The sequence below is a fragment of the Pogona vitticeps genome, chromosome 2, assembly GCF_051106095.1.
Source record: "Pogona vitticeps strain Pit_001003342236 chromosome 2, PviZW2.1, whole genome shotgun sequence".
Lineage (NCBI taxonomy): Eukaryota > Metazoa > Chordata > Lepidosauria > Squamata > Agamidae > Pogona > Pogona vitticeps.
Window position 1 is genome coordinate 223477599 of NC_135784.1, and position 25709 is coordinate 223503307.

At 41.4% G+C, this 25709-nt stretch overlaps 1 protein-coding gene across 4 annotated transcripts in view; it reads left to right on the forward strand.

Annotated features, from left to right (window-relative positions):
• Window positions 1–2173: 2173 nt before the first annotated feature.
• Window positions 2174–25709, forward strand: part of ZDHHC21 (zDHHC palmitoyltransferase 21) — a 71891-nt gene continuing 48355 nt past the window's right edge. For 2 of the 4 annotated variants that reach the window (XM_078384962.1, XM_078384963.1), the window contains exons 1-4: window positions 2398–2684; window positions 10741–10944; window positions 18067–18165; window positions 25533–25644. In XM_078384962.1, coding sequence (XP_078241088.1) covers window positions 2408–2684; window positions 10741–10944; window positions 18067–18165; window positions 25533–25644 — 692 coding nt within the window. In that variant the 5' untranslated portion in view covers window positions 2398–2407. Of the gene's footprint in view, window positions 2279–2397; window positions 2685–10740; window positions 10945–18066; window positions 18166–25532; window positions 25645–25709 lie in introns of those variants that run through there. The other 2 variants (XM_020782966.3, XM_020782967.3) reach the window with 2 other exon arrangements.

The following is a 25709-nucleotide window of genomic DNA, read 5'->3' on the forward strand; positions in this document are numbered from 1 at the left end:
CCTGTCCTGTTTGTAGTTGGCCATCTTCTCCACGCTGCGACCCTATCATTTCCTTGTTTTTCCTTTTGCTGTGGCCATAACTAAAAAAAAGCCCTTTTAATTCTTTTTAATCTGTCTGGCAAGCCTGAATTCATTCTGCTCTTTTGCGTTTCTTACCTTCCCCGTACATATACTGGCTATTTGCTTGTATTTCTCTTTGGTGTCTTACCCATTTTTCCATTTCTTGTACATGTTTTTTTTTTAACAATTAGTTCAGTTGAAAGTTCTTTAGTCAACCATTCTGGTATCTTTAGACATCTCCCATTTTTCCTTCTTATTGGAACAGTATATAAATTAATTTTGTGCCGTCTGTTGCTGGTTGTCATGCTAGTAATGTTATCATTTTCTCTACTCTTTACTGCCAGTTGTTCAATATCTAGAGCAAATATTAATGGAGACAAAAAGTCTCCCCGTCTTGTTCCTCTAGGTAATTAAAATCTATCTGATTCTAGTCTGTTTATTATCACCCCGTCCTATAGATTTCTTACCACCTTGATAAATTCTCCTCTCATATTCATCCCCTCTAATTAATTAAATAAATATCACCATTCAATGTGATCAAAAGCTTTAAGAGCATCTAAAAATATTGCAACTTTTTCACTTGCTGTATTTATGATGTTTAAAACCCTACAAATCGCGTCTGACTTTTGCCTACTTGGTATGAAACCATATTGATTGGTGCAAATATAATTTATGATAAAACTATTCAGTCTTTGTGCTAAAATAGAAGAGAAAATATTTGATCTTGGTTTTGTAATGTTATTGGACTATAAGTTGAGGGGTGTGTGTTATTTTTATTGTTGTTGATTTTGCTGTTGTTGTTGTCAGATCTGCCAATGTGTCTGGTTCATGTGTCTGCACAAAATTTGCAGGTCACCATAACCGAAGTGTTCCTTCCCTCCATAATCCCTGTTACCTTTTTGCTTTGGTCTGTTTGTCTATGAGCACCCTGTCCCTTTATTTTGTTACCTTGAACATAGCGGGGAAAGTCTACTAGCATTCAACTGTTTCCAAAAATGTTATTAAGGGCCTCCCCTTTGGAACTCCTGTTAGCTCTCCCTCATCACAAGGTCCCTGGGTCTTGCTCAGCTTTATTCCTCAGCTGTGCTCTATCAGGAGTCAGCAATCAAAAAAGATGATCAAAATATGTTTACTTCATGCTTCAGATGCATTATTTGATATTGTTGACAGCATGACCCTAATTATCTTTACACAGTGGTAAGACCAAGTATTTTAACCAAACTCCGGGAGGCAGTGGAAGACAGGAGGGCCTGGCTTCCTCTGGTCTGTGGGGTCATGGAGAGTTGGACATGAATTAACAACAAAAAGACCAAGTATGTTCAATAGATAAGCATTGGATTACAGCCAGAATTCCCTTTCTGGGTTAATGTCTGCCAACATACAAAGTAACATTTTGTCTAATGTGATGTTATGTGAACCTTTTCCACTGTAATATTCAATACTGTATACAAATATATAACTCTACAGCCATAACAGTATTTATTTAGAAATGGATCATTATTATTTTTTAAAATACATTTTTTGGTCAAGACACTAACGATCACTTTTGGACTAATGTTCTCATTTTTCTCCTTAAAAAGGACCCTGTGTGGGATGATAGCTTCTACATCCATTGTGGCCAAGAGGGTGTTGTCGATGCAGAGGGTAGCGACTAGGTGGGCTGTGGTCTCACTTCTGGGGTCACTTTAAGCCTATTCTTGAGCACTTTGCCTCCGAAGCTCCCAGACAACAGACAGCTTCTCTCTCTCTCTCTCTCTCTCTGGGAAGTAACCCTTTCTGTGGAACTCTATGGGGCTTCTTCTTAAGAAAGCAGGCACAGGGTTGGATCTTGGCTACGCCTCACAGAGTAACGGAAGCACAGAACTGCTCTCTTTCCACAGCGCGCTCTCGCCCAGGCATTTTCAGCAGGCAAAGGAGGGTGCCCTGTGTCCCCCGCGCCGTAACGGCTCCCGTTGCTAAGGCGCCTGACAGAACTACCAGGAAAAAAAAAGCTCGGGGCTTTTCTAGCGAAGGAGGGGACGGGCGGGAAGCACGACAGCTTGTCTCTAACCCTCCCGGCGCCAGGGTGCGCCCGCCCCATGGCCAGCTTTACCCCCCCACTCTACGCCTCCAGAGCAAGGCCCGGCTTTCGTGACGCGCGTGCGCAGAAGCAACTGCGGAAGTCAGAGCGGCGCCTAGCTGCGGGCAGCTCCATGAGGGTCGGCGGGGCCTCCCACCGGTGAGTGACTGAGGCGGGAGTGACGCCGGGCGCCGGGAGGCGGCTCTCTTTGCTGGGACGCGCCTGGTTTCTCTCTCCCCCCCCCGCTCTCTTGTGCCTGTGGGCAATGGCGAGAGGGAGGACTGACTGATGAGGGTGGATGGGGTAGCGGTGGAAAGTGGTGGGAGGAAGGAGGGAATTGGGTGGGTTTGCCCTTTCCTGCCGTCTCTCCCTTCCACTTTGGGGAAAAGCCGTTTGTTCATCTTGGGAGTCTTCTTGAGGAGTTCCTCTGAGCCATCAGTGCAAGCCCAGAGTTTCCTCCCCCGCCCTCGAAGGGACCAGCAGGGCAAGGGCAAAACTGTTCCAGGTCTTGGAGCGGAGGGGGAAGAGTCCTACGATCTCTGCACAGTTGCTGGGATTTTCAGAGGTGAAGAGGAAACTCGGGGGCTTTCCCTCACTCATCAGCAGAGCTGATCCACTCCTACATGGGAGATGGAAAAACATGCCCAGCCTGCCCAGTTCCTCCAGCCCGAGTGTGGAGTTTGAAGGTTGTGGCAACCGGGGCTGCGGTTCGGCCAGGTTGCCTCCGAGGTCTCAGCTGTGGAGGCCAGGCTTCCCCCTGGGCGGTCACAGGGCGTTTGCCTTTGCTTGCTTGGCTCCTCCATGGCTGAAGAGCTCGGGACGGCTTGGACGTGGAAGGCCCATCCTGCCACATTATTCTGCAGGAAAGGGAGGTGGGTGAGAATCACGCCCGTTGGGCTGCTGAGGTGGACTTAGCACCCCTGAGGCTGAGTGAGCACCTTCCTCCCTTTCCTGGGAGGCAGGAATCTTGTCAACTTAGTGTTGGCCTTGTTGTGGGGGGGGGGGGGGGAGACAGATTTATTAGCCAGATGCCAAATGTAAGGAATGGATAGTAAGTAGTGGCAGGAATTGTGAACTGATTCGAAGAGATTCAAGGGCTGGTGACGGAGATGACAGGTAGGGGAGGCAGTGGAGGGCCCATTGAGGTGCATGACCACAGCCAAATATGATGCCAGGTGTGGTGATTCAGGAAGCGGAATAATACTTGGTCTTTCTTCTATACTTTGAGCAGTGAAGTAAATAGGAATTGCTACACAGCTTTCTGTGGCCAGTCCCATAGTTCTCTAAACGTGGAAGGTGATTTTCTGAATGAGAGAGAGCATCCTCTGTCTTTATTATTCTATGATTCTGAAGAATCATGGAATAATGATGGAAGTTTTGGAAGAGGCCTATAAAGCTATTGAGTCCAACCCCTGCTCGATGCAGGAATCCCAGTTAAAGTATATCTCAAAGACTTCCTAATGAATGTCTCCAGTTTTGGAGCGCTCAGCACTCTCTGAGGTACTTGGTTGCATTGTACTATTCTAACACTTAAGAAATTTTTCCTGATATTCAAACGAAATTTGACTTCTTGTAACTTGAGCCTATTTTTATGCATGCTGTACTCTGGAATGATTAAGAACAGGCTCTTTTCCCCCTCTGTACAGAACTGTTTCTAGTATTTGAAGAGTGCTATCATGTCTTCCAAGAGTCTCCTCGTCTCAAGGCTAAACATGCCCAGGTCTTACAGTCATTCTTCATAAGGCTTGGTTTCCAGTCCTCTGATCATCCTTGTTGCCCTCTTCTGAACCTGTTCCAGTTCTTAAAAGTGTGGGGTCCAGAACTGGACACAGTACTCAACATGAGGCCTAGCTGGTGCTGAAAGGAGGGGAAGTTGTTTGTGCAGCTGAAAACCATGGAATGTCTGCATTTCGTACCCCATTACATTCAAGCCTTCCTATCCCAGTTTTTTTGTAACATGCCCAATGAAGGTTTTGTTTCAGATCTTGAAAGTTGGCACAGAGAGTTTTATGCCTAATAATGATATCATCACATCACAGATATTGGCATTTGTCTTAGAGCCAGCACAGTTTCTTCTGAATAGTAAGGAGAACTTCCACCAATTGGGAAGGCTGTCTCATTTTAAAAGGTGCATTCCTTGAGGGCACAGCTTGTGTGAAGAAAGAGCAGAGGTAGCGTGATATTCCTTCATCTGCATAGAGTTACTGTATAGTCTGTTCCCATTGTTTTTCTTTCTGAAGCACTTGTTTAGTGGATAGAGAATAGTTGCTGGAAAAAGAATTATAAAAATAAACAACAATCTGAATAAATGAATGAGTGAATCTGTAATTACAACGTAAGAGTACTTCACGTTTTGGGAATGTACATTGTTTTCTTAATTGTTCTCTTAATTTGGTTCTCCTGCATGTACTTCATGAAGTATTTCTAGGTTTTTCTTATGTTCAAATTTACCTGCACAGGTGGCAGAGAACATTACTCCATCAGCCAGATAAAGTCCACCTGATCTTGGCTGGCCTACCTTTTGAAAGGCATAGTGGTGATTTGAATTTTACAGCTGGGAATTTAAACTCAAGGAGCTATACCAATTCAATAAAACCTCTGAGAGAGGCATCACAAGTCAAAATTGATTGAGCAGTGTATAATGATAATGATTAATGTTAATGTATCTTTAATAGTAGTGTATTTGTTTATCTTGGTGGTTTCTGAATTACTGTTTTAGTAGATTTTTTTGTAGAATATTCATAAATGTATGTAGTAGATCAGATGGGATTAGTTTTTGGTGGCTATGGGAGTATAAATTCATTCAGTTTTGAAGCTGGGTGGTTGGAACCTGCAGTATTTGTTTCTAGTAAGAAAAGACACTGGCTTACACAAATGTTTTGTTTGAGGTTCATGTATGAATTAGGTTATTTACAAAGATATGGATGAGGAGCTTTGGGGAAAATGCTTTGTGTTAGCGCCACTATAAAAAAATCCTCACACACCAAAGGGTGGATGGTGATCAGTACTTTGAAAAAGTTATTTTTATCCAGATTTCGTGCAGAGCATAGTTTGAAATCAAAGAGTTTCCCCTACCCCACAGAGGATAGGCCTCTGCATAGGATGTAGGCCTAGCCTCTATAACCTTTGCTTTTTTCTGAATCCCTGTGGCAGCTTGTTCTATGACTTCTTTTATCTGTGAATTACTGGTGGGATGACTCCTGCTTCCATTTGGAGGCTAATTGGCTCAGTGTGATTGGGTTCTTCTTGAACTGGTGACGGCTCCTTCATTTTGGCAGGAATAAGATAAGGAGGCGATTTGAACTGTTCAACAACTTTAACTTTATTCTCTTCTGCTTCTTTACTAACAAGAGCAAATGGGTCAAAACTGCTTAACTCTAGAATTATTCCATAACTCAACATCTTTGATTCAGGGGTACACAGTCCATCTCTCACATCGGGGCTGGACCAGAGCATTCACGGTTGGTCATCAGCTGCATCGGGGTATTCCTCACGGTACACACTGTTCCACAACACGGGTGTCTCGCCCAATCCCCCTCCAGGGGTGGTGTGTTGCAGATGGGACTGGGTCGGATCACCTTCCTCCCTTCACCTTGGTTGCGGGGGTAGACCACGACCGTCCATTCTAAGGGGTTTACCACCTTCCTCTCACCCCTAGGGGAGGAGGGGTCAGGAAGTAACCCTCCTCCTGTTTTAATGTTTGGAAATTCTTTCAACAGGTCACAAACCTTATTAGCCTGCTCGTCCACACTATTTGTCTGTACTGTGCTGTCTCTCCTGCTTCTCTCTTTCATGTCTACTTCCACTCTAAATTCCCGCACTTCTTCATCCTCTTTTATAACCTCCTCTCATAGTATCAGATCTTGTCCTCCCCTTTGTTTCCCTCCTTATCTTCTGCCAGACATATCTCTATAACCGTCTCACCCTTCACTTCATCTTCCTCTATCCTTATGAGTTCTCCCTCTACACATCCGGATGTCTCTTCCTGTCTTTTCTCTGTTGAGGACGGCACACACTCTCTCTGTACGTCACACTCAGGTTTACGGAATCATAGAATAGTGAAGTTGGAACGGTCCTACAAGGCCATCAAGTCCAACTCTCTGCTTGATGCAGGAATACAGTACAATCAAAGCATATCTGCCAGGTGGTTGTCAAAGTTTCTCTTGAATGCCTCCAGTGTTAGAGCACTCACCACCTCTCGAGGTAACTGGTTCCAATGTTGTACTGCTCTAACAGGAAGTTTTTCCTGATATTCAACCGAAATCTGGCTTCCTGTAACTTGAGCCCATTGTTGCATGTCCTGCACTCTGGGATGATCAAGACAGGATCCTGCCCCTCCTCTGTTTGACAGCCTTTCAGGTATTTGAAAAGTGTTATCACCCCTCTGTCTTCTTTTTTCAAGGCTGAACATGCCCAATTCTTTCAGTCTTTCAACCTTGTACTGTAAAAGGTTGAGGTCTACTACAATGAGCAATGGATACTGGTGATTACGAAGTGAAAATTTTGATTTTCCTTCCCTCCACTTAGATAAGACTGGCTTTTGGTAGAACATATGCAATCCTAGAATTTATTTCTCCAAGGAAAATTTAAGTAGCACACCAACAATAGTATGCAGGACCTGTTTCTTTGTAGTTCATGTGTGCCATCATGTTGCTTCCAGTTTTTGGCAGTCTTAATAAGGTATTTTATATATTTGAGATGCTCAAGGAATGGTTTACTGTTACCCTCTCCATTGAGTTTCCATGACCAATCAGGGATAAATCTAATTTTCCAGAGTGGTAGTCTTGACATTCTATTGATTGCACCACAGTAACTCTCCTTCATTTAAGAGAGATGCTTAGGTAGTGACTCCTCATTTCTGTGTGGGTGTCATTTCCATATACATTCAGAGAGAACAGGTTTGGAAACATTGGTCTACTTTTCATAGTGGGTTGGTGTTGAATATTTGCATTGTTATTTATACAGTGGCTTTTAAATTTTGTTCTCATACTATAGGTTGTTCAGCAAAGGCAGCCTTTTTTTCATGACACTGATGTATATGTGTTTCAAAGAGCAGAAAAATTCCCCAAAACAAAACAAATAAAATCAAACAAATAAACAAATAGAATTACAAAATTGCTTTAAAGGAAAAAGTTGTTATTGAAAAGAAACAACAAAATTCAGGCTACTAATGAACCCTTGTTATTTAGAACATGAGCACATTGACATATCCATTTTGTTCCTTAACTTCCATGCCAAGTAAACATGAGAGGTGAGTTCCACTGTTTATTTGTCTAAAGACAGGATGGGGAAGATCTGATAGCTTAGAGCCAAATTCAAGCTCCCATCTTGCCCAGTGGATCATATAAGACTTGGAAATGGTCAAAACCAGCCATTTCGAAAAGAAAAGGAAAAAACAGGCAATGTCTGGATAGGAACTTCCAGTTCACTTTTAAAGTTATTTTAAAGTGTGAGCAACCTGGGGTGAGGGAGTGGGGCACTACTGCTACAAGGGTCATTTTTGGCCAAAATATGTCATTTCTAGACTAAAACAATTCTTTGAGGATTTTGTTTTTAAACTCGAGAGGGTTTCTTTGCTCACCTGTGTGAAAGTGTGTGTTTGTGTGTGTGTGGATGCTGCTTACTAAGAGCCAAACCCATTAAACAGATTGCAGCTTCCCTTTCCCAAATATTCATCAGTGGGACTGTACTATTAAGATTATGTAATCCTGGATGGGATTCTGCTGCAAATCTTTTAATTATATATCCTGACTATTGAAGCTTGTATTTCATTTCAGTTCTTCAACAAATAAGTGACATATTATGTACAAATGTTTACTTGGGGTTGAAAGCAAGCTACAGTGGTGCATCGCTTGACGATTACCTCATTAGATGAGGAAATAGCTTGACGATTAGTTTTTTGTGATCGCTAAACGATGATTCAATGGGGTTTTTCCGTTTTACGACGATCGGTTCCCTGCTTCGGGAACCGATTTTTTGCTTAATGACTATCAAAAACAGCTGATCGTCATGTTTCAAAATGTGCAAAATGGTTTCCCGCTGTGCTTTAGGACGGATTCCTCGCATTACAGGCACCGGAAAATGGCCGCCCTCTGGAGGATCTTTGCTGGACGCTGAGGTATTTCGCCCATTGGAATGCATTGAACCGGTTTTCAATACATTTTAATGGGCTTTTTCGTTTCGCTTGACGAGGATTTTGCTTAACAGCAATTTGAACAGAACGAATTATCCTCATCAAGCGAGGCACCACTGTACAATAAATACCTCAATGTGTCCATATTTTGACTGAGGGGGATTAATCTCTGGCCTGATTTTGCTTGCTTTTTGAGTGTAGCTTCAACCATCACTTTTTGCTTTTAACGTTTTTTTATATTTTGGACTATATAAGGATCCCAGCCGGATAGGATAAGCTGGCTTGTGGTGGTGTGTCTAGTGGGTATCCTGTGCTTTCTAAAGAGTAAAGGCAAAAGTACAGGAAAAGCAGTAAAGAACACAGTTGATCTACTACTGATTATGGGAACTTGCACAGGACTATCGTGATACTATTGCTACTGATCCGGCATTAGCAACTTAACTAACATTTCCAACTTGCCAGTGTTGACATGAAGGATACAACTATGGAGGAAATAAGATGTTCATTAGTTATCTGATTGATTAGATATTATAAGACATTAACTGTCTGCTAAAACTAAGATTCCAGTTGTATTGCACTTTTCTGTATCTTTGGGAATCTTAGCAAAGAATATTGGACAATTTGCTCTCTCCTTAGTTTCAGCATATTGTGTTTGGTGGAGTGCGTAGAAATAAAAGAGCTATTTGTAGAAATTAAAGAGTTAAAGGTAGATACTGGGCAATTTTTAGACTTGAAGAAGAAAAGAATTTAGGTGGCGTTCAGTGACAGAATGTTGGTGTAGGTGGAGAAATGCAGTTTGTCACCCAGGGAGGTGTGGAAGTATGTATCGTGCTTTAGATGAGATTACTTAAATCTTTAATTGGATATACATGCTATGCAGGATTTAGATGTAGGAGGTTTTGGCCACTAGAAATGGGATGGAAGATAGAAATGTTCTGCTTTGTTGTTTCTGTTTTAGAGCATCCTGTGTAGATGCATTTTCAATCTGTTTATAAACATTTACTGCTTGACCCACAATATAATTTTCTGATGTAGAGGTTTTTTTTTTTTTTTTTGGTACTATTTTCATCATTAGATCACTTTCTGGAGAGGTTTTGATTGTCAGTGGTAATTTCCTATGACATAATGGACCTAAAACTGTTGGAATCTGAGGGCCTTTGCAGAGTTTCCAGTTGTCATGGGAGGAGCTGCTCGGGAAATCTGGTCTGTTGGAACTGCTCAAGTTGTTTTTTAAATATCACAATTGCTCCTAAACATTTGGCTCTTTCGTAATGCAACAAGAATGGAGTAAAATGTATATGAGCTGAATCATATTCATAGCTTATTATGAGGCCTAGTACCTGACAGGCTAGGAGCAATTCTCTGGCACCATTATTTTCTCAAAACTTTATTCAGTTGAGCATTTCCAAGTATTTTGGAACTTGCTTCAAGTTGAAGTATTGCAGAATGGGATAGAATCCTTGGAAGCATACTGTGATTTATTTATGAAACAGCTTGATAGTAGAATTTCTGAAATTTGTCTAAATTTTAGCATCAGGAATTCAACATTTCAGTCAAGGGATCTATCTGGAGCAGAGCTTTGAAAAGTTAAATATTTGGACTGTAACTCCTAAAATTCTCCAGGTAGCACGACAAGAAACTTGTCTAAGCTCTGATCCAAAGTACAATGGGTTGAATTTGTGGGTTCACTTTCTATTTTTATAGCCTGCAGATATGGAGGAGGTGCTTCGAAAGATGTAGCAGTGCAGCCTATTACATACTTCTTTGACTCTTGTGTTGTTGTTTAGTCATTAAGTCGTGTCCGATTCTTCGTGATCCCACGGACCACAGCACGCCGGGCCCTTCTGTCTTCCACTGCCTCCCGCAGTTGGGTCAAATTCATGTTGGTAGCTTCAATGGCACTGTCCAACCATCTCATCCTCTGTTAGCCCCTTCTCCTCCTGCTTCCACACTTTCCTAACATCAGGGTCTTTTCCAGGGAGTCTTCTCATAAGATGGCCAAAGTATTGGAGCCTCAGCTTCAGGATCTGTCCTTCCGGTGAGCACTCAGGGTTGATTTCCTGCAAAATAGATAGGTTTGTTCTCCTTGCAGTCCAGGGGACTCTCAAGAGCCTCCTCCAGTACCACAATTAAAAAGCATCAATTCTTCAGCAGTCAGCTTTCTTTATAGTCCAGCTCTCTTGTACCTCATGGCTAATTCCGTTTTGCAGAAGGTAATTGTTCAGCTGGGTCCTGGAGGTAATGAGTGCCTCTTTGTAGAGGGAAGCTGTTCCTGGTGACTTCAAAAGCTGGTTCTGAAGGCTTTTTCCAAAAATATGAGCTCATGATATAAAGTGTGATATTATTATGTAAAAGGCAAAGATTAATGTAATCATATTTGATTCTCTTTCACATGCAACATGCCAAGAACTAACATTTTATTAATCTAGCTTGTAAGCATTCATAATAATTCTAAACTGATTCTAATTCCAATCCTTTTCTCCTTTAGGCTCATTTTCTCCTTTCTTTTGGGGGCAAACAGTCTTCCGATTATGTACCATGGGACTACGGATTCACTTTGTTGTTGACCCTCAAGGCTGGTTCTGTATGGGCCTGATTATCTTTGTATGGCTTTTCAACACTGTATTCATTCCAAAAGTCATCCTCTTTCCACATTATGAAGAAGGACATATATCAGTGGTTCCAGTTCTGTGTAAGTCATTTTAATCACTTTTTTCTTCATTACATCTAGGTTGAGGCTTAGGGCTGTCCCTTAAAGATACAGTAGGACCGCAGTATCTGCAAGCCCCTCCCCCCCCCCCACAGATACTGAAAACTTGGATATGCAAACCCTATATATAACATAGTCTCTGGTTCCCTGTAGTCACCAGTTCTGGTAATAACACCTTGGAAACATGTATTTATTGTTATTTTAATTTAATATTTTCAAGCAGCAGATAACTGAAACTCCTGGTACTGATTCCATGTATATGGTGAACCTATTGTATCTAATGGTTATTTGCTTGACTTTTGACTATATATCAAACAGTTGAGCAGATGCAAATATTGCATATGGCTATGCTGTGAGTTCTTTAGGATTCTGAAAAGAGTTGTGTGTAACAAAAACCAAACAACCCTCTCCCCCAGTATTTAAAAGGAACAGATTTATTTTGCTCTGAGATGCTGTGTTTTATAACCCACTCATTCAGAGACTTTTTTGTTTCCTCATTGTTTCAGCTGCTGAAACAGGTAAACACACTTATCTCTTTGATAACTGCTGTGTTGGAAGAGGTTTGTTTTTCTTAAAGAAAGTTGATGTTGAATCAACTAAAGCTCCCAAGTGCTTTGGGGGTGTGTGATCTAAAATCAATTGGTACTAGTCTTGCCCATCCATAGACAGAAGGGCTGCTCTGTTCGCATAGGAAAACAAGGTCCAGTGAAGCTTCTGAGTAGATGCAGGCTACTTATGTTCTCTGATTTCTCTTGTAACACCCGGAATTGCCTTTCATACTCTTCTAGAGAACTATTTAGGGGTGAAATAGGAATTGGAGAAAATTGCTACCCCACATAGTTCCGTCAAGCAAACCCTGCTGAATGTGACCCATATTTATTTTCAAGGTTTATAAACATAGCCTAGGGATAGAATTCTGTGTGGTACCAACAGGGCACAACACCCTACTATGGCAGGAATACAGATTCTCTTGCTAGTAGAAGTATTGCCCTTATTCAAGCAAAAACTCTTCAAGAACAAATTGCTCACATGATGGACATTGATTGAGTGGCTATGGATGAAATACTGACTCTGGTATTTATAAAACTGTTCAGGTAAGGTAATTTGAAGGGGCCTGATATTTCCATAGCACTTTTCCAATAGCTGTGTATCTTGCAGACACTCTCCCTCAGCAGTATTTTCAATATGGGTGGCACCAGGGGTTATAAATAGGTGAAAGTGTAGTAGGTGAAGAAGTGTGTTCCAATGTCCATTGTGAGCTTTCCGTCTACAACCAATTTGAGATGTGTTTGACAGAGAGTCAAAAGATCCTATTTTGCAATCTTTTGCCCATTTCCCACAATTCATCAGAGCCACTTGACCAGTTTCACTGTGTATGACCCTCATAGCTTGTACTAGTGGTACCCAACTTCGGCTCTCCAAATGTTCTTGGACTGCAATTCCCAGAAATTGTGGCCAGAGGAGGTGAAGGCATCTGGGAGTTTTTGGCCAAGAATATCTGGGAACCCAAGGTATTATTTTGCACTTTCCTTTCCAAGTATAAAGGAGTTAATAATCCTCACATTCTTTAGGGAGGTTTCTTCTAGGTTGCCCGGGCAACTGTTGGTGTTAGGACGTTGTAGAGGTCAAGATGAAAAAGTGTATTAGTCACATCAGCTACTAGCATATTTGTTGCTCCATAATAAACTTTTAGGAATTCATTGTCTAGTATTCTGTTTCCTAAATGCAGAGCAGAAGTGAAACTGTGTAAGCTCCCCCTCCCCAACGGTGGCAGACTCTTAGCTGCATGACTAGTTGTATGACTGCATTTGCAACCATGTAAGAACCAACAGGTGATAGGGAACCTGTCAGAATGGGAGCAGGGAGCTTGTGTGATTTCCCTTCCACTCTGCAGTTAAGCAACCACTTACTAGTTACTATTTGCAATCTTTCATCAGTACACTTTGTTGTTGTTATGTGCTATCACGTTGCCTCTGTATTATGGCAACTTGATGAATAAGCAATTGCCAAAATGTCTTGGCCTCAACAGCCTTGCCCAATTCTTATAAAGTCAAGCCTGTGGCTTCCTTGATGGAGTCAATCCATATCATATTTGGTCTTCTTCTTTTCCTGTATACTTTTAAGTGGTTAAAAACAATTGTGATTTTGTACCCTGACAGATCGAGATCTTTAAATGTACTGTTGTTTAGTCGTGAGGTTGTGTCTGACTTTTCGTGGCCCCATAGATGAGAGCATGCCGGGCCCTCCTGTCTTCCACTGCCTCCCGGAGTTTGGACAAATTCATGTTAGTAGCTTCGATTACACTGTCCAACCATCTCATCCTCTGCTGTCCCTTTCTCCTCTTGCGTTCACACTTTCCCAACATCAGGGCTTTTCCAGGGAGTCTTCTCTTCTCATGAGATGGCCAAAGTATTGGAGCCTCAGCTTCAGGATCTGTCCTTCCGGTGAGCACTCAGGGTTGATTTCCTTCAGAATTGATAGGTTTGTTCTCTTTGCAGTCCAGGGGACTCACAAGAATGTCTTCCAGGACCACAATTCAAAAATATCAATTCTTCGGCGTTCAGCTTTCTTTATGGTCCAGCTCTCACTTCCATACATTGCTATTGGAAAAACCATAGCTTTGACTATGTGGACCTTTGTCGGCAAGGTGATGACTCTGCCTTTTAAGATGCTGTCTTGGCTTGTCATTGCTTTCCTCCCAAGAAGCAGGCGTCTTAATTTCGTGGCTGCTGTTACCATCTGCAGGGATCATGGAGCCCAAGAAAGTAAAATCTGTCACTGCCTCCATATCTTCTGCTTCTATTTGCCAGGAGGTGATGGGACCAGTGGCCATGATCTTGTTTTTTTTTTAATGTTGAGCTTCAGACCATTTTTTGCGCTCTCCTCTTTCACCCTCATTAAGAGGTTCTTTATTTCCTCCTCACTTTCTGCCATCAGAATGGTATCATCTGCATATTGGAGGTTGTTGATATTTCTTCCGGTAATCTTAATTCCGGTTTGGGATTCATCCAGTCCTGCCTTTTGCATGATGTATTCTACATATAATAAGCAGGGAGACAATATACAGCCTTGTCATCCTCCTTTCCCAATTTTGTACCAATCAGTTGTTCCATATCCAGTTCTAACTGTTGGTTCCTGTCCCACATATAGATTACTCAGGAGATAGATAAGGTGGTCAGGCACTCCCATTTCTTTAAGAACTTGCCATGTTTTGCTGTGGTCGACAAAGTCAAAGGCTGTTGCGTAGTCAATGAAGCAGAGGTAGAGGTTTTTCTGGAACTCTCTGGTTTTCTCCATAATTCAGCACATGTTAGCAATTTGGTCTTTAGTTCCTTTGCCCCTTCGAAATCCAGCTTGTACTTCTGGGAGTTCTCGGTCCACATACTGCTGAAGCCTACTTTGTAGGATTTTGAGCATAACCTTGCTAGAGTGTGCAATAAATGCAATTGTACGATAGTTGGAGCATTGTTTGGCACATCCGTTCTTTGGGATTGGTATGTAGACTGATCTATTCCAATCCTCTGGCCACTGCTGGGTTTTCCAAGCTTGCTGGCATATTGAGTGTAGCACCTTAACAGCGTAATCTTTTACTATTTTAAATAGTTTGAATGGAATGCAATCACCTCCACTGGCCTTGTTGTTAGCCATACTTTCTAAGGCCTGTAAGCTTGCCTGCTCTCCTAAAAGAATCAGACAGCTCGGAATAGAGAGGTTTCAGAGTTAGTATACTCCTATTTGGGATGAGATGAGTCCTTGTCCCATCCAGGCAGTCTCACTACACTCCTTTCCCAAGTCCATTCCCAGTTAAAAACCATTGAGAAACCAAAATATAATCATGAGTCTCAGAGTCAGGTAGATCTCTCAGTACTCAAGAAAATATTGGACTCAAGGTAGTTTAGTTCCGTGGCCTAAAAGAAATCTAATTTAGTATTGGTAGCAGGTTGTGTCTGTTCAAGAGATCAAACATAAGATCTTTGGTATAATTGTTTTATTAGAAAAATAAAGATTTAAAAGAATTCAGTTTATGCAAAAGCAAAGCAATCAGAAACATTTCCATAACTAAACAGTTACAAATCCAGCAAACTCCAGCTAGAAAAATAAAAACAATAAAATCACTATCTAAGAAAAATTAGGAAAGCCATTGCCTCCCCTCTAAACTACTTTTAAGAACTACATCCTAATGAATTTCAGGAACTCCCAAGTCCATCTAAAAATCCATAGTCCATACAAACCATACAAGTCCCTCTAGAAATCCATACGGAAAAAATCTCTCCAATAATCCATGAGGCAAAAATCTCCTTAGAAATCCATGAGGCAAAAGTCTCCTTAGAAATCCATGAGGCGAAAAGTCTCCTTAGAAATCCATGAGGCAAAAGTCTCCTTAGAAATCCATGAGGCGAAAAGTCTCCTTAGAAATCCATGAGGCGAAAAGTCTCTTCTCTCTGTCAGCAATCCTCCATTTCTCTCTCATGCTGGAAAACCCCCCTTCTTCTCCCCCGTCGACAGCCAATCAGGGAGAAGAAAAAGTTGTCTCTCTCCGCCCTTCTTTCTCATGGAACCACAGGTGCTGTTTTCGTTTCTCTGCTGGAATGTTTAGACTTCGGTAGGCCCTCTGCCTCCTGGTTAGGAGATAAGAACACTGCCTTCTATGAAGAAAAACAGCATCTAGAGACTTCTAGCAAAATGACACAGACTTAAGATGGATTCCTTCTGACTAATTCCATGACTACAAATCCCATTTAGAAATTACATTCTAGCTTCTATGACCTATGTCATCACAAGGCCCACTTGACTTTACTGTACTCTCCAGGATGTCTGGCTCAAGGTCAGCAGCCACCCTATCTGGGTTGTCTGGGACATTCGGATCTTTCTGGTATAATTCCTCTGTGTATTCTTGCCACCTCCTCTTGATGTCTTCTGCTTCTGTTAGGTCACTACAATTTTTGTCCTTTATCATGTCCATCTTTGCACAAAAGGTTCCTTTAATATCTCCAATTTTCTTGAACAGATCTCTAATTTTTCCCTTTTTATTCTTTCCCTCTATTTCTTTGCACTGTTCATTTAAGAAGGCCCTTCTGTCTCTCCTTCCTACTCTTCGGAAGTTTGCATTCAGTTTTCTGTAACTTTCCCTATCTTCCTTGCATTTTGTTTCCTTTCTCTTCTCTGCTATTTGTAAGGCCTCATTGGACAGCTACTTTGCTTTCTTGAATTTCCTTTTCTTTGGGATGGTTTTTATTGCTGCCTCCTGTACAATGTTAGAGCCTCTATCCATAGTTCTTCAGGCACTCTGTCCACCAAATCGAGTTCCTTAAATCTGTTCTTCACTTCCACTGTGTATTCAAAAGGGATTTGGTTTAGATTGTACCTGACCAGCCCAGTGGTTTTTCCAACTTTCTTCAGTTTAAGCTTGAATTTTGCTATAAGAAGCTAATGATTGGACCCACAATCAGCTCCAGGTCTTGTTTTGACTGTATAGAGCTTCTCCAACTTTGGTGGCAGAGAATATAATCAATCTGATTTTGGAATTGCCCATTTGGTGATGCTCATGTGTAGAGTCGCCTCTTGTGTAGTTGGAAAAGAGTGTTTGTGATGACCAGCTTGTTCTCTTGACAAAACTCTATTAGTCTTTGCCCTGCTTTGTTTTGAACTCCAAGGCCAAACTTACCTCTTGTTCCTTTTATATCTTGACTCCCTACTTTAGCATTCCAATCCCCTATAATGAGAATAACATCTTTGTTTTGTGTCAGTTCTAGAAGGTGTTGTAAGTCTTCATAGAATTAGTCAATTTCAGCCTCTTCAGCATGGGTGGTTGGTGCATAAACTTGGATGACTGTGATGTTGAAAATTCTGCCTTGGATTCGTATTGAAATCATTCTATCATTTTTGAATTGTATCCCAGTACAGCTTTTCCCACTCTTTTATTGACTGTGAGGGCTGCTCCATTTCTTCTATGGGATTCTTGCCCACAATAGTAGATATGATAATCATCTGAATTGAATTTGCCCATTCCCGTCCATTTTAGTTCACTGATTCCCAGGATGTCAATGTTTATGCTTGCCATCTCCTGTTTGAACACCTCCAGCTTGCCAAGGTTCATAGATCTTACATTCCAGGTTCCTATGCAGTATTTTTCTTTGCAGCATCGGACTTTCCTTTCACTTCCGGGCACGTCCACAGCTGAGCATCCTTTCGGCTTTGGCCCAACCACTTCATTAGCTCTGGAGCTACTTGTACAGTGGTGCCTCGCTTAGCGATCGCTCTGTTGAACGACGAAATCGCTTAGCGACGGAGTTTTTACGATCGCAAAAGCGATCGCTTAGCGATGGTCCCTATGTGTTTTTTTCACTTTGCGATGATCACGGGGAAGCGATCATCGCAAAGTGCCCATTTTTGCACAGCTGATCGGTAGTTTCAAAATGGGCGCCGGGTAAACAGAATGGCCACCCACTGTGTTTCCTGGCTTTAGAGGCACCGAAAATGGCCGCCCCTATGGAGGATTTTCGCTTAAGGTGAGCTTTTAAGCCCATAGGAACGCATTAATCACTTTTTAATGTGTTTCTATGGGCTTTTTAAAATCGCTTAGCGATGAAATCGCTTAGCAACATTTTTTCCTGCACCGATTAACGTTGCTAAGCGAGGCACCACTGTACTTGTCCTCCGCTCTTCCTTTGTAGTATGTTGGACACCTTCTGACCTGAGGGGCCCATCTTCCAGCGTCATCTCTTTTAGCCTTTTGTTTCTGTTCATGGGGGTTTCTTGGCAAAGATACTGGAATGGCTTGCCAATTCCTCCTCCAGGTGGATCGCGTTTAGTCAGAACTCTCCACTATGTCCTGTCCATCTTGGGTGTCCCTGCACGGCATAGCCCATAGCTTCTCTGTGTTACTCAAGCCCCTTCGCCATGACATGGCAGCAATCCATGAAGGGGCTGCAAATCTAGCTTTGAATAATTTCATAATGTACAAGTTTCTACTTCGGTTTCCTGTTGTATGCACATCCTGATGTATTTTTTTCAGAGATGTGTAAGCAATTTGTTTTCTTAGTTGTCTCAGAAAATCTTAATACAATTCTTGCAGTTTTCTTAATGGAAATATCTGTTTTACAGGTTACTATATGCTTGCCTTGTTCTGCATTGTCTCCCTTCTGAGAGCTTCGGTAACAGATCCAGGGAGGCTGCCTGAAAGTCCAAAGATACCAATTGCAGGTACAGCCTTGGCTGAAATTATTATTTTTTGCTTTCTCTCTCCTTGTAGCCCCAGCCTTTGTATAATTGCAGTTTCTAAATTTTTGAATCATTTTTTAATCAGAATTTAATGATGGAAAGTTCCTTTGTCACCCTGATGCACTGTGCACACTGATAAAGTGTAATTGGGTAACCTTGTAGATTTTCCTTGCAAGTTTCAGTGCCATCCCTCTGGACTGCCCTCTGGCACTGAGCAAAGGGGACAGTGATGGCAGTAATTCTGCTCCTTCTTACATATAAATTCCAGAAGGGGATGTGGCTCTTTATACATAGAAAACCTGGATGGGGTTGCCCTGGGATTCAGAGAGCTGTGTCCTCAGTATGCTAAGCACTGCACACTTTATTGTCTCTTTCCATCTGCAGTAATCGTACTGATATCATCAACAATAAAATGTATTTTTGCCTTCCTGCTGAAATATTTGATCTCTGTGACAGTTAAGAACATAAAATTGTATTTTAAAATAGAAATACAAAACTGAGCTTAAAAATATAGAAAGATTGAGCCCAAAGTAAGAAAGCAATAACAAAACAAAGTCCTTCAATAATGTACCCAAGCACCACACCACTGCACCCCTAAAAGACCTTCTGGAAAGCTACCATTTGCCTGTCTGCCAGGAAATGGGAGAAGACTGTTGCTAGGTGGGCTTTTCTGAAGAGATTTGTGGGACAACTGAGAAGGCTCAGTCACATGTTTCCATTGCCTGAAGCTCAGGTAGCAGCAAAACACAAAGCAGGGCCTCTGACACTGGGGGAAATATGAAAGTAGATGTAGATGGGAGGGGGCAGTCTTTCCAGTAACCTAGAATCGGGCTCTTTAGGGTTTTATGACAAGAAGTTTTAAGTAAAAATGTAAGTAGAAAATTTACATATGGCATCTTTGAATTACAGTTTGAAGTCCATGATGGACCAGAAAACAGTGAATATACTGAAATTTTACTGGACTGGGGTTTAGGAGAAATGTTGATGATGGCCATGCTCCCTGAAATAGCTGGTTGCTAGTTTATTTACAAAATAACTTTTAAAAAGAAAAAAGAAAAAAACGCAACCAGTTTAAAAGCAGTATACCGCCTGGGTCAAAGATATATTAGGAAAACTTCACCCCCGCCTGCATTTATATGTTGTTATGTTTTGGAATCAACAATTAAGATGCTGTTAATATCTAAACTTAGTTTTTTTAACTGCGGAACTCTCTGCTTAGAGAGTTTATCAAGATATGCCTCATAAAAGTCACAGAAGGAAGGAACAGTAAAGGAAGGAGGATATGATATGTGAATTATTGAGTGTGGGTTTATGTTATAGATCAGGGGTCTGGGAACTTTTTTACCTTTTACCCCACAAAAAATTTATATACGCCAACATTACCCCCTTGATTCGAAAGGAAGGAAATCATACATTATTTGAATTAAAAATATTATTGAATCTACAGAGGCTGTAGGATGCACCAAATTTGATAAAGATGTGCACTATTTTTGCTGGAACAAATTGCACTCCAGACATGGTGCGGTATAGGGAGAAGTAAGGTGTCCAACGTGCTTAGCAGTTTGCATTAAATTTTTGCTAGCTCGCAGAGGTGGCTGCCAGAGTGGTTCTAGCAATGACATGCTTGCTAGAGACAGGCAACGCAGAATTGGGGGGAGGGTCCCTACCACTTTAATCATTCTATGTGTGGTGTGCAAAAAGGAACAAACCAGGCTAAAGGTCATGTCACCCACCCTGGTGCCACAGCCCAATATCAAAGGACCAGTGTGCTTTTTTATCATCATCAATGGAAAAATCAGCAGTGGCCAGAGGATTGGAAAAGATCAGTCTACATACCAATCCCAAAGAAGGGAAGTGCCAAAGAATGCTCCAACTACCATACAATTGCAATCATTTCACATGCTAGCAAGGTTATGCTCAAAATCCTACAAGGCAGGCTTCAGCAGTACGTGGACCAAGAACTCCCAGAAGTACAAGCTGGATTTCGAAGGGGCAGAGGAACTAGAGACCAAATTGCTAACATGTGCTGATTATGGAGAAAGCCAGAGAGTTCCAGAAAAACAGCTACTTCTGCTTCATTGACTACGCAAAAGCCTTTGACTGTGTGGACCACAGCAAACTATGGCAAGTTCTTAAAGAAATGGGAGTGCCTGACCACTTTATCTATTTCCTGAGAAACCTATAGGTGGGACATGAAGCAACAGTTAGAACTGGATATGGAACAACTGATTGGTTCAAAATTGGGAAAGGAGTACGACAAGGCTGTATATTGTCCCCCTTCTTATTTAATTTAAATGCAGAATGTCAGCAAACACGGGTTCGAAAACACACGTGTAAGCCTGGACAGAGAGCAATCAGGAGTTTGCACATGCTAAAATGGGCTGAATGAGTCCAAATTCAGCTAGCCATGCTACAACACTCCTTCTCACAGGTCTGCCCACATAAGAACACCCTGGTACTCTCAGATATTATTGTGAAAAGGTCAAGTGGGCTTTGTAGTCCTTAGACTTAACTTGCACCACTGACAGGACTCTAAGTAAGCTAGGCCGAGGCAGCACTCTCAGATGACCCTATGACAAGTGTACTGTTCAGAAAACCAATTGAGTTTTATAATCTTTATTTTATTAAAGAATAAGCATGTTACTAGGTATCAAAGCCAAATTAAACCAAAACAAATAAACTAGCATTGTGCTGTTTAGTTACACAGATGTAGTGAGGCAAAGAAAACATGAAAAATATAAAAGAGTTCAAAAACCTTACAAAAACACAAAAAGCCATTAAAAAGAATAAAAATAGTTCCAGTCTAGGAAATCATTAGTAAAAACAAAATAATCCAAGTAGGTTATAAAAAGGCTATAGTCCTCAGTGATCCTGCAGAACAAAAATCCCTAAACAAAAGTAAAAATCCATTATATGTCCCATAGTCCTTAGAAAAGAAAAATCCAGTAAATACACCATAGTCCTTACAAAATTACAAGAGCATAGTCCATATGGAGTATTCCAAGAAAAGAAGTCCATAAAGAATATTCCATAGAACAGTCCATAGAAAATAGTCCATGCACAGTCCTTAGGAAAAATCCCATAAGTCCAAAAGTAATCCAGCAAAGCATAGGAACCAGTCCCTGTAGGTAGGCCACCAGTCCGTCTCGAAAGACATTAGGGTGAGTCCCAAATGGCTGAAGAGTAGGTCACGAATGACTGAAAGGTCGGTCTTGGAAAGACAATGTCCATTGGCAAAAAGTTCCTTTTTCAAGAGTAACTGGCAAGGGCTTAATGCACCTTCCCACGATGTCATCCAATCAGAGTTCGTTACTAGGCAAACAGTCCTGTTGCACCACATGACTTCTTTCTCATACGCACCAGATGTTATTTGGGTTACGGTGGTTTATCAAAGAGTCACAACAATTCCCATCTATCTAATCACACAGAGTCCTTTCTCAGGCTCTCAGAATAACATTCTCTCGGCTCGCCTAGAAAACAACTTGTCAGCATAGCAAAGATACTTTATACAAAGAAACAAGATGGAACCTCTCTGGCTCATTTCTTAATTACAAAACCCATATGCCTTTAAAAGATTTTAACTCAAAAACCCATCTCATCACACAGAATACATCATGTGAAAGGCTGGACTAGAGGAAGCCCAAGTCGCAATTAAGATTGCCAGAAAAAATATCAACAACCTCCAGAGGGTGGGGATGGGTGGGAGGTTGGGGGGTAGCAGCCTGCTCATTACCCCCAGGATTTTCACTTTTACCCCATTTGGGGTAATTTACCCTGGTTCCCCGACCTATGTTATAGATGAATAGAATCAGAAAGTAGAAAGGGCCTTTGAGTGATACAGATTCCCATTCTTAATTTGTGTTAGTAGCAATCCAGTGGGGTTTCTAGAATAGTATGGTCAGATGACAGAGTTACCCAGATAGCACCTGAAGGTGTTAAGAATCCTCACATTCTTCAGGGGCTTCTTCTATGTTGCCTGGGCAGGTATTGGTGTTAGGCCATTGTAGAGGTCAAGATGAAAAAGTATATTAGTCACATCAGCTACTAGCATATGTTTTGCTCCATAATAAAATTTTAGGAAGTCATTGTCTAGTATCTTGTTTCCTAAATGCAGAGCAGAAGTGAAACTGTGTAAACTCCCCCTCCCCAATGGTGGCAGACTCTTAGTTGCATGACTAGTTGTATGACTGCATTTGCAACCATGTAAGAACCAACAGGTGACAGGGAACCTGTCAGAATGGGAGCAGGGAGCTTGTGTGATTTCCCTTCCACTCTGCAGTTAAGCAACCACTTACTAGTTACTATTTGCAATCTTTCATCAGTATAATGGTGCCTCACAAGACGGGCGCTCCATTTAATGACGAATCCGCATTACGACAAGGTTTTTGCTATCACAAAAGTGATCGCGAAACGACGTTTTGAATGGGGGAATTTTGCTGCGCGATGATCGGTTCCCTGTTTCGGGAACTGATTTTCGCTTCCCAATGATCAAAACAGCTGATTGTCGGGTTTTCAATATGGCTGCGGGTGCTCAAAATGGCTCTCCACTGTGTTTAGGAGCCATTTTTCGCTGCACAGGCACATGAAAATGGATGCCCCTATGGAGGATCTTCGCTGGACGTTGAGTTCTTAGCCAATTGGAACGCATTAACCAGGTTTTAATGCGTTTCAATGGCTTTTTTATTTTTTGCTTTACGACGTTCTACAGCGATTTCGCTGGAACGAATTAAGATCGTAATGTGAGGCACCACTGTACACTCTGCTGTTGTTATGTGCCATCAAGTTGCCTCTGTATTATGGCAACTCTGAGTAATTGCCAAAATGTCCTGGTCTCAACAGCCTTGCCCAGTTCTTATAAAGTCAAGCCTGTGGCTTCCTTGATGGAGTCAATCCATCTCATATTTGGTCTTCCTCTTTTCCCATACACTTTTTAAGTGGTTGAAAATGATATTGGTTTTATACCCTGACAGATTGAAATCTGCAAATCTAGCTTTGAATAATTTTATAATGTACCAGTTTCTACTTCTGGTTCCTGTTGTATGTACATCCTAATTTTTTTCTTGCTTCAGCTGAATTAAGAGTTTTAGGTGTCTTTTTTCATAAACTTAGTAAAGAATAAAACTAAAGGACTTTAACTCCTTGATGTTATTTTGTTTTATTATATTAATCTCAATTATGTATTGTTTTGGAGATGGTTCAGTCCATTTACTTCTGTAGTGTTGGTATGGTTAGATGCATTTGTTGCCTGCCTTAAATCACATTGGAAAATTTGCCTTCTGTTAGTGGTAACTTGCTTATTAAAGAGTAACACCTTTGTGACATTGGCTTTATGGGAACAGATTGGGAATCATTTTCCCATCTGGCATTATTACTAGTTTAATGATCTTGAATATTGGGTTTCCATATTGCCTGCATCCAAATGATGTCGTTTTTCAACAGGATGAGAAACATGGCAGCTCTCAGTAGAAGGCTTAAATGTGGATCTATGTGAACAAATTCAATGAGGAACTAGTTGTTATAGATTGTAATTTTATATAATTAATTGAATTCTGCATAGAATTGTTTGTAGTCATAGGTATTTGACTATGTAAATGTCATTTTACATGATTACATTTCCTGTAGTCATTTGCTTTGGTATGTTTAGACATTAATCAAATTGTGCCATCTTTTGATGTAAAATAGTTATCAGTACTTTGGGTTGCATACAAGATTCTCTTCTTCTGAGGAAGGAGATATTTGAATTGAATTCCTTTTTGTGATTAACATTGTTACAATTAAATATATTACCTAAAGCATTTGTAAGTGCAGTTCAGAGAGTTAGGCAAATCAAGGTTAATTTGAAATTCATTCATTGACATCCTGTGGCACACTTACTCAAGTGGCTTAACTTTCAGACATAGGTTATCATAAGTTAAGAAAGTGGGAGTGCCTGACCACTTTATCTGTCTCCTGAGAAACCTATATGTGGGACAGGAAGCAACAGTTAGAACTGGTCATGGTACAACTGAGTGGTTCAAAATTGGGAAAGGAGTACGGCAAGGCTGTATATTGTCCCCCAGCTTATTTAACTTATATGCAGAATACATCATGCGGAAGGCTGGACTGGAAGAAACCCAAGCCGGAATTAAGATTGCCGGAAGAAATATCAACAACCTCCGATATGCAGATGATACCACTCTGATGGCAGAAAGTGAGGAGGAATTAAAGAACCTTGTAATGAGAGTGAAAGAGGAGAGTGCAAAAAACGGTCTGAAACTCAACATCAAAAAAACTAAGATCATGGCCACTGGTCCCATCACCTCCTGGGAAATAGAAGGGGAAGATATGGAGGCAGTGTCAAATTTTATCTTCCTGGGCTCCATGATCACTGCAGATGGAGACAGCAGCCCTGAAATTAAAAGGCGCCTTCTTCTTGGGAGGAAAGCAATGACAAATCTTGACAGCATCTTGAAAAGCAGAGACATCACCTTGCCAACAAAAGTCCGAATAGTCAAAGCTATGGTTTTTCCTGTCGTGATGTATGGAAGTGAGAGCTGGACCATAAAGAAAGCAGACCGCCGAAGAATTGATGCCTTTGAATTGTGGTGCTGGAGGAGGCTCTTGAGAATCCCCTGGACTGCAAGGAGAACAAACCTATCAGTTCTAAAGGAAATCAACCCTGAGTGCTCACTGGAAGGACAGATCCTGAAGCTGAGGCTCCAGTACTTTGGCCATCTAATGAGAAGAAAAGACTCCCTGGAAAAGACCCTGATGTTGGGAAAGTGTGATGGCAAGAGGAGAAGGGGACGACCGAGGATGAGATGGCTGGACAGTGTCTGCGAAGCAACCAACATGAACCTGACACAACTCCGGGAGGCAGTAGAAGACAGGAGGGCCTGGCGTGCTCTGGTCCATGGGGTCACGAAGAGTCGGACACGACTAAACGACTAAACACACACACACAAGAAATCTCCATAGGCATTATGTGTTGCATGCCGAGTGGTGCAACTCAGTATGCAACTGATAATGTCAATGAGATTTCTCAATTTACAGCAGTTTGCTTGCCTATTCCAAATTCACTACAACTGGCACATAGTTATCAAGTTATTATTGCACTGTAAACTGGCAAGGTAAAAGGTGAATCTCATTTTGTGCATGCATACTGTCTTTCTTCTGGGACTAATCCAATGATCTTTTGAAATATGTAATGTGTTTTGACTGTTTTGGATGGAATACAGCTTTCCTCTAAAATCCTTAACAGCAGTACTGTATCTGTAAATCCAGGATGTCTGTTGTTTATTCCTGACAAATATAATGGCAATTCCAAAAGACAATTCTTTACTACCCCTGTATTTGTTTTCTCTTTTTAGAAAGGGACTTTTGGGAATTATGTAATAAGTGTAATATGATGAGACCAAAACGTTCCCACCACTGCAGCCGATGTGGACACTGTGTTAGGAGAATGGATCATCATTGTCCGTGGTAAGATGAGCTTGGTTTACTCCCTCATCACATTTTCTTCTGCTACATTGATTTCTAATTTTATA